This window comes from Mesocricetus auratus, unplaced genomic scaffold (assembly GCF_017639785.1).
Source record: "Mesocricetus auratus isolate SY011 unplaced genomic scaffold, BCM_Maur_2.0 Super-Scaffold_100676, whole genome shotgun sequence".
Classification (NCBI taxonomy): Eukaryota; Metazoa; Chordata; class Mammalia; order Rodentia; family Cricetidae; genus Mesocricetus; species Mesocricetus auratus.
In genome coordinates, this window is record NW_024429266.1 from 50,273,040 (window position 1) to 50,287,626 (window position 14,587).

At 33.1% G+C, this 14,587-nt stretch overlaps 1 protein-coding gene across 3 annotated transcripts in view; it reads right to left on the reverse strand.

Annotated features, from left to right (window-relative positions):
• Positions 1-1,980: 1,980 nt before the first annotated feature.
• The window catches only part of Zbtb41 (zinc finger and BTB domain containing 41), a 30,480-nt gene continuing 17,873 nt past the window's right edge, over positions 1,981-14,587 (reverse strand). For all 3 annotated transcript variants that reach the window (XM_013115905.3, XM_005073448.3, XM_013115904.3), the window contains exons 7-11: positions 13,590-13,685; positions 12,204-12,310; positions 10,765-10,870; positions 9,757-9,845; positions 1,981-6,445 (exon numbers count right to left, since the gene is read on the reverse strand). In XM_013115905.3, the coding sequence (XP_012971359.1) occupies positions 5,787-6,445; positions 9,757-9,845; positions 10,765-10,870; positions 12,204-12,310; positions 13,590-13,685 (1,057 nt within the window). In that variant the 3' untranslated portion in view covers positions 1,981-5,786. The remainder of the gene's footprint in view (positions 6,446-9,756; positions 9,846-10,764; positions 10,871-12,203; positions 12,311-13,589; positions 13,686-14,587) is intronic.

Consider the following 14,587-nt stretch of genomic DNA (forward strand, 5'->3'; position numbering starts at 1 on the left):
AGCAAGCATTTCTCCCAGAAGACAGGATGAGTGGCAGGAATGAACTAGAGAGGTTAAGAGTGCCCATTTTTAGTTTTATATAGGATATTGTATTTCACTAACAGTTTTTCTACACTTCAGATTTCTCCAAAAGCTTCAAAACACTTAAAAGTTAATGTCTATTAATTTAAACATTTTAATAACATGCTTAAACATAAATATATAAATAATATAGTTTTAAATAATGTATAATTTATTAAAATTGTAAGTTTCAAAAATGTCCCCAAGATACTTGGTATTTCTCCTTGTTCATGGTGTTCATTTTATAGAGGCATGCAGAACACTTGAATTTGAAGTGTTTGAAGTAATTTGAAAAGAACCTGGATATGATTTTCTAGGACCAAAGAACTGTTTATTTTAAAAATCAAAAATAACACAAAGAACAAGTTCAATATGCAAGATGACACCTAATACTCACAAAAAACTGAATTTTTGCTACAAAGACATTTATACTTAAGAAACACAAGACAAAGTACCTATTAAACTCAACATTTAACATACAATGGAAATAATGAATTTTGATATTTTGTATTTTCCTTTGTAATTTAAAAACTATCCTTAAAACAAAAAATAATGATTTGAAACTGAAAACAAAAGCATTTCCATTTTAATATACATCAATCCTCCCTTAAACAGAACAGTTTTGACACCGTATGGAGCAACTAAACACCCAGCTTGGGTACTGTTTGGCAATCACTCTCATCAAATGTAATATAGTTTTACTTACAAGGAGAAAGTTCTCATTGTTGAATGAAGGAAGTTCTATAATTATACCACAGTACAGTATTCTACTTTATGCAAGCAGGAACATCCAACAGCGGCATCGTGACAATGAGATGTGCACATGCTCTTCATTCAAGAGGCATTTCAGACCTCCAGCAGTAACACAAGCACTGAAACTACCTGGCTTTACTTAAGAATCTGAAACATTTTTATAAAGGTTTTCATCTCTGAATAACATCTATTCTCCAAATAACATCCTTAAATTCTCTCTAAATAAATGGCTGCAGAGACTAACTGGTTTAGGGACCTTTTCAAAGGACATAGACTTAAGACCAACATACAGCAAGTTAAAACATGAATAAACAAAACATAAACACACCTTCCCTATCAAATCATTCCTCCTCTCATCTCCCGCACAATCTAATCCTATTGCTTTTATCATAGTGATCTACTTCCAAAAAGGAAGTGCACAAAGCATGCTGATATCGTAGGGGAAAATCGTATATGCTTGAGAAAACACCAACCAAAAGGGGGGTGGGGGAAGACCACGAAGGAAGTATTCTTAAAGGGAAATGTGCAAAAGAAATGAGTATATGTAGAACTGTCTAGTTCCTATATGTTGTGTAGAAAATAATTCTCATCCATTATTCACGTTCATAGCAGGTAACATAATTCTACTTAAAGATTTAGAAACACTACTTCATACTTACTAAATAATACATTTGCAGTCTTTTTAAATTTGGCACTAAATCTTAAAATGTCCAAACATGACTCTATTGAAAGGTTGTGTTGTTTCCTGAGTCATCAACTCAAGTTCTGCGTTGACTGGGATGCTGCTGCTCCCTCAGAACAGTTCTTCTCACACCTTCAATCATGTTGCCTTCAGGGAAAGTGAATTAAGTCTTCAGTGCAGAGTTATGTGCTCAAGGTACCAAGTTACTTAAGAGAGCAATCAGAGACAGAGAGTGACATGAGGGGCAGACACACTATTCCTTCTGCCAGATTCTTCTAAGCATCTAGACAGGCTGAGGAGTGACTCCAGTAACCTTAAAGGCCACAGTAGAAACTTTTAAAATATGACATGCAAATTATAAAAACCAATATTCACACTATCACTTAATACCAATTTTTCTAAGTTAACATAAAACAATGTAAAACGCTGTTGCCCAGCCAGCAGGCAACACAAACATAAGACTCAGAACAAAAAATAAAATAAAATAAAATAAAATGAACAAGTCATTTATTTACCAGTACACTCTAGAGAGCTGAAACACAGCTACACATCTCTGAAATAGCACAAAGTATTCAATCAGGAAAAGATGGTCTAAAAGAACACCCTTAAAAAACTAATGCTCAAAACCTCTTCTGTCAATAAATTAGAGTGATATGCTAGAAACAACGTTCAAGTTCATAAATATATCAAGTTATTTGTGTTTAATTAGGTTGTGATTGAGTGAAAAGCAATGGATGGTATTTAATAGCCCTTAAAACTTTATAGTCACTCTGTAAGGTATTTTTTGACACTTTTTAAGGTTGAGAGAAATTAGTGTACTACTTTTATGTTACCATCAGTTAAAAGGCAGTCACTTTATTAAAGCACCAGTTTAACATGCTATTTTTATTCCCCTTTTCCCCCAGCAGTAAAGATCTAAATTAAAAGTCTGCAAACTTTACTACTTTTGTAGTAAGTGTCTTGCTGGCATGAGGAACAAAAACTATGGTTATGTGGTATTACAGGTATTATAGGCTGCCAAAACCAAAGTAGTTTCTTATAAAAATAACCTCAATTTGATCTAAAAAAAATCTAAGGCAGAAATTATTTTATAATGTAGTGTAAAATACAAGCTTATTATTCAGCAGTGTTCATTAAAAAACTGCATCCAACTAAACAGAGAAATAAGTATTCTAGCTTGTAACTGGTTGGTCAGTGTGACTGTTCCCAGAGTAGTTTTCCTACTTATTTTATACATATAAACACAAACATTTATTACTTAAAAGCAGTATTTAAACTAACAATTTTTTTAAAATCCATTATCCAAGGACTTCAACTGTGCTTCTTTGGACAAAGATATAGTCAAACAACAAAGAATTTAAATTCTTTTAAACTGTCCAATACCTACTCAAAATCTTTGGTGTATTAAGTCAGATACAGTAAGTTAATAAATTTCTGTACTCAATAACTTATTCAATTTACAGATTAAGTGCTAACTGTTATCTATCAAAAATTAATTTAAAACAATAAATTATACTCACAAAAAAATATTCACAATGAGGCTAAACTTAATTGTGAGATTCAAAATTTTAAGCTTAGTTACAAAATAATGATTTTAGAGTCATAGAATGGTGAACTAAAGAAAGGGGCTCATTCTATAATTTTTGTGCCAACTTTGAAAGCTAATATACATTCAGTTTACCTGAATCCATGTCCTTACATTTTTGGAAACTAGAAGGAGCAAGGTAATTTCCCATTACTGTGGTTTTACTTTGTTCTGCCTACGTCCAGACTGAGTCAGGAGCAAGAGAATGTAGTGCCTGGCACATAGTATGCATTCATTAATGCTACATGTCTCCTTCTTCCATTTTTTGCAGTTTGCCACATACGTCAAAATGAGTCCTTTCTCTATAACATGGAAATGCATCATTCCCTTTCTATTTTAGAACTGCTTACAAGGCTCAAACGAGATAACGTGAAAAAGTTCTCGTTAATACAGTATTCCAGTTTATCTACAGTTATAACTAAGTACAATTATACAATTGTATTTCACTTTACATAAGAGCTATATTCTTGAAAAGTCCTATGTAAACCAATTCCTAAAATTAAATCATATATTTAAACTATAAGCGTGTCATTATTAAAAGAACCTTAAACACCTTCAAAACCCAAGGTATTATTTTCACTGTGAAAATGTATCCTCCTTTTCTGCCAAAATATATCATGCATATAACACACATATATACCACTTGCCTTTTTTGATAAACCCAATGTTTTCAACATCAGCTTATCTCTAAGGCAAAGTATATTTATAGATAATGATGTTTTAATTTCAGTAAGGTATTTAGTTTAAATCCTATCTGCTTTTAGGATAAAAACTATAAATCCGTATTTTTGACACTTGATTTGAAAGTCTAGGACTCATAGTACCACAGAGTCCAGTTTTAGCATTAGTCGCCATAGAACATTTCCACACTAAGTAAATGAGAATACCTTAACAATAGGAAATAATATAAAATTAAGCCTACTGATCTGAAGACAATTAAAACCAAACTTTCATAAGGGAGGCAAAACTCGGGTTACCTTTATTATTTATTATCAGCTACTTTGGTTAATGCCTCAACTTGCAACAAGCTCTGTTTGAACACTAATATGGCAACTGTTCCTATAAAGTACCTTCATTTCTTAAGTGCTTACACAGTTTCCTCCTTATTGATTACATTTTATTCACTAAAAATTCACTGTTTTATTGTGATATGTTTTCAAAACCCACAAGGGCTAGGCAAGACTTTACAGTTTACACACAAAAAAAGTGCTAAAATCAATTAGGAGTGTAAACAAATCAAAATAGAAAAATTTTAAAACTGCTAATTTTCCAGTAGTTTACAAATTGCATGTTAGCAGTAAGTCAACTCTACCTGGTCTAACCCTCAAGCAAACCCACCAGGAAAACCTAATCCTAGGTTAAGTGGAAATTGAGTTAAAAAAAAAAAAAGAAAAGTGCACATCTTTAAAGATATTTTATAATTTTGGCAGGCTTTTTCACTTAAATTTAATCACTGAGGTGTTTCTGTGATTGCTATTTCCTTTCATAAAGCTTTCAACTATTGTCTCATCCAAAAATAAGAATGAAGAATAGAGATAGATCTCATAAGGAAGCAAAATTAAAGATCTAGTTTGAGTGTAAATCTGTATACAAATAGTATACTTGGCTGAAAAACTAATTATGTTAAACTAGGGCAAATTTGAGAATGGTTTGGCACCTTTTCTGACAATTATACATGAAATAATCTAGGTTCCATTTCCCTGTTTCAGCCAGCTAAATTTTATAAATGAAACACTAAATACATTATTTAATTAAACTGCCATCAATTTAGTTACAGCTGTCTCTTCATAATTGATCTAGATGCTGAAAGATACTGTGAATGTGGAAAAAATAAGCAAATACAAAACGTGCACATGTCTTAATGATATCTAGGCAAAACTGTCATATTTTTCATTAAGATATAATCTAGATAATCTAAGGCCTGGATCGGTTTGTATTTATTATTCATCATAGTTGAGTACGGGCCCAATTATCTGGATTAAAATAACAATCTTACATCTTATTTAGCATCTAATCTTATAGTTGTTAGCTATTAGCTTTCAGTTTGTGAAAACCCCAAATATAATGACAAAATAATGTAGAGATGACGACACAGAAGAAAGTATCAAGATTTTCTTACATAAATATGTAAGAAATTTAAAATCTCAACTTTGAACATCTGATGAAATGATGGTATTTAATTAGTATTAAAAATTTGCAATTTTTGACATATGCTTATATTCCTTTCTATAGGCTACATGGTTCTTAAAACTTCATAGAAATATGGTAAGGGAGAAAAAAGATGAACTTTGGCTTGGGGCTCACATCTGGTTGCTAAAGCAGAAAGACTGCCACAAATTGAGGCCACCCTGGGCTACAGTCTAAGACCCTGTCTCAAAAAACAAAAAAATAAAAATAAAAAATAGAAAAATTCCATTGATGATTTAAAAAAATACTTCTACCATTGTCAGCAGCTAATAATCTGAAATTTAAAAATCCATTCAAAATTAGTACTAAATAATCTTTTAAAAAATCATACTTTAAATATTATGTCAAAAATGTGTCCATGTATTCAGTCAATAGAAATAAACTTTTCTTGATTTGAAGCTGTTTTGAAGACTTGAGAAATTAGAAAAACATGGAAAAGAAATAGCAGCCCTACTAATTGAAAAGCCAGTAGTTCCTGGCTGACGGCATACAAGCATCAAAGGTCTACGGAATGTTTATTCATGAGCGATGCTCATTACTGGACATATTCTGGACAGCAGTTGTGCTATCAAGGCCCAATAATGTTCCAAGATAAGATGGTTCTCTGGGATCTAGCATCTGCTCAGGTCGGACTGGGTGAACGATATTTGCAGGCTGAGGAGTAAGAGTGTATTTTTCCAGAAACGCTAAATCTGCTGCCCGTGGATAATCAGTTGGCTGAGGCTGTGGTGGCAACATCTCATGGGATGATGGAGGAAGTGTGGTGGTATGAGGCACCAGATCACTGGATGTGTCAGGCATTTGAACTGGAACCAGTGTTACTGGAACACATACTTCTGCAGACACATTCTGTAGCAGAGTCTTGGCTTCTGGCTGATAAACTTTGGCCTGGTCCAGGTACTGTTTTGTTTCTGCTTGAAAGATCTTATCATCAGATGAGTACTCTATTGTTGGCAAAGACACAAGTTTTTCTTCAGAAGTACTGAGAGAATCATCTGGAGATTTTATCCCATGAACATGGTCAATGTGGTATTTCAGCTTGTCTTTCCGCTTAAATGTTGCATTGCAGTGTTGACAATTGAAAGGTCGGGCATCAGAGTGAATAACCAGGTGTTTTGTTAAAGTTTTCTTAATTCTAAAAGACTGGTTGCAAATTTGACACTTGTATGGTTTTTCACCTGTATAAACAAAATTAAAATTAATGTATAATGTACCTATTGATAAATGGTAATTTAAGTAGCAAATTTATCACATACAAACCTGTAATAATTGAGAAAAACAGTAGTATTTTATGCTATTATAAAAGAAGACAGCCTATCAAACTCATAAAGATAACGACTTAAACATCAAAATGTTCTGGGTTTAAGTCCAGAATAAACCATTTAGTAGCCAAACTTTTAAGCCTAACCAACAATACAGTACCTAAATAAGGAAGTAAAGTAACTACTTAGCCCTAGTCTCAGTATGCTATTAAGTGCTTAATAAACCTTATTATTGCTATTACTTTATTACTACTTAAAAAAACAGGAAAGATTTGCTAAGCTGAAACATTTGATTACCTTCTACCTACAAACTATATAAAAAAGCAACAACTCTGATTAACTTGAGCTGTTTTTGGGGGTGGAAGGGGGAGTGTTAAACAAAAAGCAGTAACACTGGTCTCTAGCAAGAGATCAAAATTTACATTGGGAAAAAGAATTAAGAATGCCAAATCAGTTCTTGATTCTTCTGCAGTCTTTTATTTGCTTTTTTTATTAAAAATAAAATAAAATTCTAGCACAGTCAAAGTGCTAGGCAGAATAATAACCCCTTAAAGGCAAGTGTTCTAATCCACAGAAGGTAGGAATATATTACTTTACACAGTAAAATATGCTTTGAAGTGTGCTTAAGGTTAAGACTTTGAAATGGGCAGACTGATGGGACTATCAAAAGACTCAAATAACTACAGGAGACCTTAAAAAGTGCCTGATAACTACTGAAGGGTAAGTCAGATGTGTCAAAACTCAACTTCAAATTGCTAGCTTTGAAAATGGATGGGAGTAAGTGGCCAAAGAAGGTGAAAGCTGTGTTTATCAGGCACAAGGTGAAGAATGGTAACACAGGAGGGGAACAGCAAACATTAACAGTGATTAAGCTTTTGCTGGGGATGTAGTAGTGGTAGAGCACTTGCCTCAAAAGCACAAGGCCTAGGGTTCAATTTCACATGCACCCCTTACACTCCCAAAAGCCCTAGATGTCCCATGTACTAAGAAAGTAGCTGTAAGATCTAAATCTATACAACACATGTAAGGCATAGAGGAACATTAAAATGCATATGAGTGCCCTAAAAGTGATGATCTTATCTATTTTTCCTAGAAAGTAGACATTAATCTAGAAAAAATCCACCCATAAAATTGAGACAAAAAAGCTAGACTCATTCTCACCACAAAAAGAAGAATGAAAAGGGAATAAACATGGTAAGATTACATTATATGAAATTCAAGCAGGGAAAATGAATTTCTGGTAATATAAATGAAAATAGCCATTCTTTCAAAGATGTTATGCAGCAAGAGCGGTAATGAAGGATGCTTTTTACAGCCTAGTACTGTTCTATAATTTGATCTGAGTAGTGACAACACTGATAAATTCATCACAAAAAGTAGATTGGGTTTTTCATTAAGATTTGTGCACTTTATAAGATATCTTCAATAAAAAGTTTATTAGACCAATTCGTGTTGAACTTCAAAGAAAGGAAGGAAAGAAGGAAAGCAGGCATCTTATCATCCTTATGCCAATTCTAACTCATCCATTACATTCCAACAAGGCAACTGTAAGGAGTGTTTGTGTTTGTGTGTGTGTGTGTGTGTGTGTGTGTGTATTCTGAGGGCCAAACAAGCCAAAGAAATGGCGAGAATACTCCATTTGTAGAAGAAAATCTAATGAACTTCCCAACTAATTTCTCTCATTTTTGTAGCTGAGAGCAGGATTAGAGGTTAGTCTAATTAAGAGCTTATTTTCTTGAATGCAACTTGATAAACTGGCATTTGGGATAATTTCTTTTTAATGATTATCATGACCTGTACAAATACTAACTCTCATGCACAGATAAAACTAGGTTGTAGATTTAAGAAAATATGTCATCAATTTTCAGAAGAGTCACTTTGTCATGTACTATCTAGGTCTCAGTAAGTCAAATCTAGACTGACAGCTGCTTTTATAGTTTTACTGAGGCCGGGCGGTGGTGGCGCACGCCTTTAATCCCAGCACTCGGAGGCAGAGGCAGGCGGATCTCTGTGAGTTCGAGGCCAGGCTGGACCGACAGCCTCGAAAACAATACAGAGAAACCCTGTCTCGTAAAATTGTAAAAAAAAAAAAAAACCAAAAAAAAATAGTTTTACTGAACACAGATGCAGTCACTTGTAATAATACGTACAGCTACCAGAACGCAGTTAAGTGATTATGACAGAAAATTCTGGAGTATCTATTTATTATCTGACTCTTTACACTTTGTTGACCTTTGTTTTAGATTATTTCTTCCCCTTACAGTCCATCATAGCTATAGTAGTTGTTTTACACTATGACAGGGTTCGTTTCCTCAACTGTCAAAGAGTAGAAGGATGTCTCTAATTCAAATCAAATATGAAATCTCTGAAACAACTGTTATGAATTAAAATATCAATAGTCTAAATCTAATTTTCTGTGTGTTCGCCATCTAGCTCATGAGTTCTATTTGATTTTTATCTACAACTGATGTGAAAAAGTTTCTTCAGTTTATACTCCTATATATGCACTCCTAAAACTTGTTCACTTGGAAGCATAAAATTTTGCTTTTAGCAACATCACTGTTCCAGTAATAAATCTTTACTGAAAACTATCTGATATTTAAAATTATTCAAATTATGTTATTTCCATTCTAACATTCATGAAATAATGTCTCTTTCAGAACAGGAAATTAAAACATACAAATTGAGTATAAAAGAAAGCAGTTTTAAGTACATAAACATATTTCTTGGTTTAAGAAAAAATAAATCTTAACTTTCTATATATGAGGGAAAAATGAAATCAATGTACTCTATACTTCATTCTAAGTGAGTGAGTGGAATGCATCAAAAGCAAAGAATTCTACCGTAACTGCCTAAAGGCCACAGCAGCTATGTGAGAAAAGAAACCCATACACTATGACTTGATGTAAGTCATGAGATACATGCACAGCTCTTTTTAAAGAGAAGGTAACGGCAACAGAAGCCTAAGAAAACCTCCCTAACTCACACAGGAGAATCACAGGGCAAAAGGAAAGGAGAAAAGAACACGAAAGTTTGGGCTATTCTCTGCAGAAAACAATTTCCCAAATTCTTGAAATTGAGAAGAAAGCAGAAACATTGCATATTCATGATGTGAACTTTACTAAAAATATTATACATAAAATTTTGAGCTGAGAGTAACACATATAGGTATGTTGTATTATTAAATAACTACACAAAGATCTGCATATAGCACCCTTAAATTTTACCTGAATGCGTCCGAAAATGCATTTCCAGACTTGATTTTCCTTTAAAAATCTTCTTACAAACGTCACATTGATGAAATGTTGCTTTATATCTAAGAAAGTAAATAGTTCATCTATGTAACTTTAATAGATAATAACAAATAATTGACAACTCTCCAGCAGTACAGACAAAGGACATATCAATAAAGCACCAAGCCTGGAGGATCAGGGGTACTGTTAAATTCAGAGCTAGCCTCAGGGCTTTCTTCTGTTATACTAAAAAAAAAATTTTTTTAAAGACAATTTTAAGAGTACAACTTCAAATGTCTTAAATCAACCCAACTTCTAATTAGTTATTAAGTACACAAAAGAATGCAGAGAAAAGAATAAAAAAAATAAAATATAAAGTCTTTGTTTTTATTACACAAAGATATAAGTAAATCTATATGCTCTCTCAGCCTGGAAACATGAGGGAAGGCCTAGGCCCTGCCTAGAATGATATGACAGACTTTGGAGATGCCCGATAGAGGGCCTCACCCTCCCTGGGGAGCAGAGTGGGGATTGGGTGGAGGGTTGGGGGACGGGGGACTAGTGGGAGATGGCGGAAGGAGGGGAGGGAGAGGGAGCTAGGACTGACATGTGAAGCAAGCTTGTTTCTAATTTAAATAAAAAAATTTTAAAAAGTAAACCTATAATTGGCCCGAAAGTTAACATAATTAGCAGCACAGTAGAATGCTTAATAAACATTAAGTTAAGGTCAAATTCAAACTTAACTGTCAGGACTATGACATCTGTGGATTTAGCAGCATTTAAATGAAAGTCAATGCCTATTACTGAGCCATTTAAAAACAGTGCACCCAAGTGTGCATGGGGGGGTGGCACTTCTTTTAAGACCTTAGAGGAATATAGAAACCAAAGAAAGAGAGATGATTAACTTGTCCTAAATTAAACAGAATAAATGAAAAGTCTACATCTTCCTCCATCCATGAGGCTGCCAATAGTAGTAAAAAGGAAAGTAGCCTTTACACTCACTTTTGCCACACCTTCTCTCCCAAATGCACACTCTTGTAATGAACAGTGAGATGATCTCTCCGACCAAAACACTTCCCACATTCTTCACACTGATGAGCTTTCTCACCTGAAAACAAAGTCCACATAGTTCTTTTAACATGATAGGCATTTAAGTTTGCTCTTTTTTCCCCAGAAATAATGATCATTTGATGGGAAACTAGGAAAACAAAGCCACCCTTCAATCTGGGTTATTTCTTTTATATCACTTATTCAGTTATCATTAACAAAGAACCCATGCCTAATTTCATGAATGTGCATGTTTCGCTCACATGAAGAAATTAGTAACCTTTTGTGGTAGACATTTAACCTTACCTTTCAATGCAGAACAAGATAAATACAATTACTTCAAACTCAAGATATTCATGAGAAATATGTATCTAGATATGAAATACCTTAAATGAACATAATCAAATTCAGATGAGCTATTTCACTACTTAGAAAATGGACATGAATATTTTCAGATCTTGTATTTTAGAAATTTTTCATCTATGGTGATTTCATACATTCGAAATGAGGCAAAATATGAATACAATGAAAAATCCAGTTGATTACCTATTATTACACTTCAATTCCAAGGTTGATCATTAAACATCATTGTCTCTCTACCAATGTGCAATTAATGCATGTGTCTTCTAGAATTACAAATTTAGAATTCTCTCACTAGAAATGAAAATGCATAATCTCAATTAAAATGTCATCAGACCTTTAATCTGCTAGAGGTAACGACAGCTACCATTTGCCTGGCTGTGATCATTAAGAAAGTCATCGGGCACACTTCATAATTAAGGAATGTCTATAATATTGATGAAAATCACCTGTTCTACTATGTATATAGATGGCTCTTTCCCATATGTGCTCACATAGTTGGCTCTCTTAGAAGTTCCTGAACATCAATCTGAGATGAAAGCATGAAAGAAATCCCCAGAATATAAAAAATTATATGGTAAAGATCTGAAAAGTCGGTCAGGAATATAAAGGTATTCTTTTCCAATTATAAGGCTTCAAATACACTATAACATAAACTTTAACGTTCAATTATAATAATGTTCCTTTAAACCACCAAACTTTCACTAACTTCTCAAAATATAATCACAGTGAAAAATACAGTTCTCTCTTCTGAGTAGTGCCAATAGTGTTCCTGCATACATTAGCATAATATGTGAATTATAAACTTTGGGAATTTATTCAAATCTAAATTTTAAAACTTCAGTGACCATGTTATGATTATTTTCCTATTTCCAGATGCTTTTGCAGAAAGAATTTTAAAACCATCATTATAAAGGGGTGATCAACAAACCTCAAACTATTAAAACCATAGTAGCATATACAGAAGGCAATATTATGTTCTCTACCCTGCTTTTTAAACAGTTTTGGAAAGAGCAATACAAATTAAAACTTGCCTGAATGTATTTTTTTGTGCTTTGTGAGGTGGTCATGGCGAATAAATGTCTTTCCACATTCATCACACTCATATCTTTTATCATCATGATGTACTCTTAAGTGAAGCCTATAAAGATAAAAGAACAATGAATTTTGAAACCGACGTGGAAAGAAAATGCTTGATAATGAATAATGAAAAAGAATGAAAACAAACTGTCTGCTCAAGCACCTTCATATATCATTTGCTCAGCATGTATCACTTCCAGAGTCCTTCTTCATCTTTTAAACAAAAACCTCAGGGTTCCTATCTGTCTCCCCCAAAAGAGCACTTTGTAATTTGCATATCCCTTACAGTTCTAGATACTTTCTAAGTTCTTGGATATTAAATCTACCCCACAGACTCTACCAAATGTTTGGAGGTATTACTGATCTGAGTCTCAAGGATCTATTTCTGTAATCAGAACTGGGCAAATGATTAGTATACAAATAACTACATGATAATGACAACTACTGTTAGTATAATAACTGATGACTACACTACTCTGGAAAACTGATACTATATATAAATTGATAGCTGATAAATTACAATATTTTAAAAGACCTTGGACTTATAAAACTTACATTTTTACTACTTCACACTAAAAAAATGGTACTTTAAATTTAAAAATAAACAATAAGAGGTTTAGATTGTTGAAATTTGCCTAGTTTTACTCCTCAATGTTCTCTGTATACCAAAGTGAAACGAACAGCTTTTCTATTCCATTTTCTAAAATAAGTGTTGACTTTACATTAACTAAAATAGTCAAATGACTAGACTACACCTAAAGAGAAAATAATCTCTTCATAGTTAAAGAGATAATAAATAAAACTATGACTATTAAAGCCATAAGATGACAATTCCATAATTAACTAAGAAAAATTAAAATTACACATATTTTGTAGCAAGCACCTACCTATTTAGGGGGAGATTCAGAACCTTCAGTATTCAGACATAAAACAAACAAGTAACAATAGACAGAAGGCCATGTAAAACTGAGAATTCCAGAGTCCTTCATCTTATTTCCATACTAAATATATTCTTCTACAATGAAGGATGAAGAAATAAACAAAGCTTGGAACATCAGAGTTTTAATACTATTTTCACACAAAGATAAATAATTAAATATTTAAATAATGACAGTTCAGTAAAGACTTCGGTAAAGCTGGTAATGAGGAAATATTTAATATTTTACACAGAGAATAAAGATAATTATTTAAAGTTGTAGCAAGAAAAGTCAGTAAAGTTCTCTCCTAGCTGCATAACCTAAGTCTAAGAAAGGCTTTAAATGAACAAAGGACTTACAATGAAATAGAATTAAGCCAGACCTGTAATTTTTTATCGTATAATACAGGGAAAGGCAACTCACCTATATGAGCTTCCATGACGAAAACTTTGCCCACAGATACTACAAAGATGAGGTTTTTCTCCACTGTGTATTCTCAAATGTTCTTTCAAAGTAGTTCTGTATTTTAAAAAAATTTAAATTACATATGTATATATAATATATACATATTTCAGCGTCCTTAATTTTATCATATTTTTGATATAGATGCACACATTATATTTCTTTTAATGCCAATGTACATACTAAATGCAGATTTCAAACCCCTTATTAGAACACAGACCTATAGTTTAACTATTACTTAAGCAAGTACTTTGCCAGAATACTTGTAGTTCTAACTTTAGAATTTTTCTACACACTTAAAAGTCTGAATCAGGAAGGACAATGCTATTAGGGGAGTTAGGGGAGACAGAAGTAAAAGGAAGTTTTCCTTAGTTCTGCTGGCTTTTCCAACCACTCTGACTTGGTAGTCATGTCAATCCCCTGTTGGCTGACCTGAAAAGGCAGACCAGGAGCTGAAGCTTTGCCAGCAGATGGTGCTCATTCCAAGAACCACCAGCACCTGACAAGTGTTAGTCAGGAGAGGATGCCCAGCTCTGTGGGAAATACCCCTGTAGATTTCCTAAACTATGTATAAAAGCAGCTACAGTAAACAGAGAAGTGTTATCTTTCTTTGCTTTGTTCTGTTTTTCTTTCATGGCTCATTTGGTTTTTTGTTTTTATATAGAGTTCTGTAAGGGAGAAATAATTTATAATCTACATAATAAATGTATAATCTTCTAGTCTATAAATATGATTTAATATTAAGTAGCATAACGACTTTACAACTCTCCTACCATATTCATACATTTATGTTATGAAATCAGCATTCTATTCTAACTCAAAGACCATGAAGCTTAAATATACCGAAGGTTTTAATTTTTGCATAGTGTTTCACAATGTAATCCAAGCTGATGACAAATTTATAAGCACCCTACTTTGCCTTCCTAGTAATGGGATTACAGACATGTGTTACTAAACTT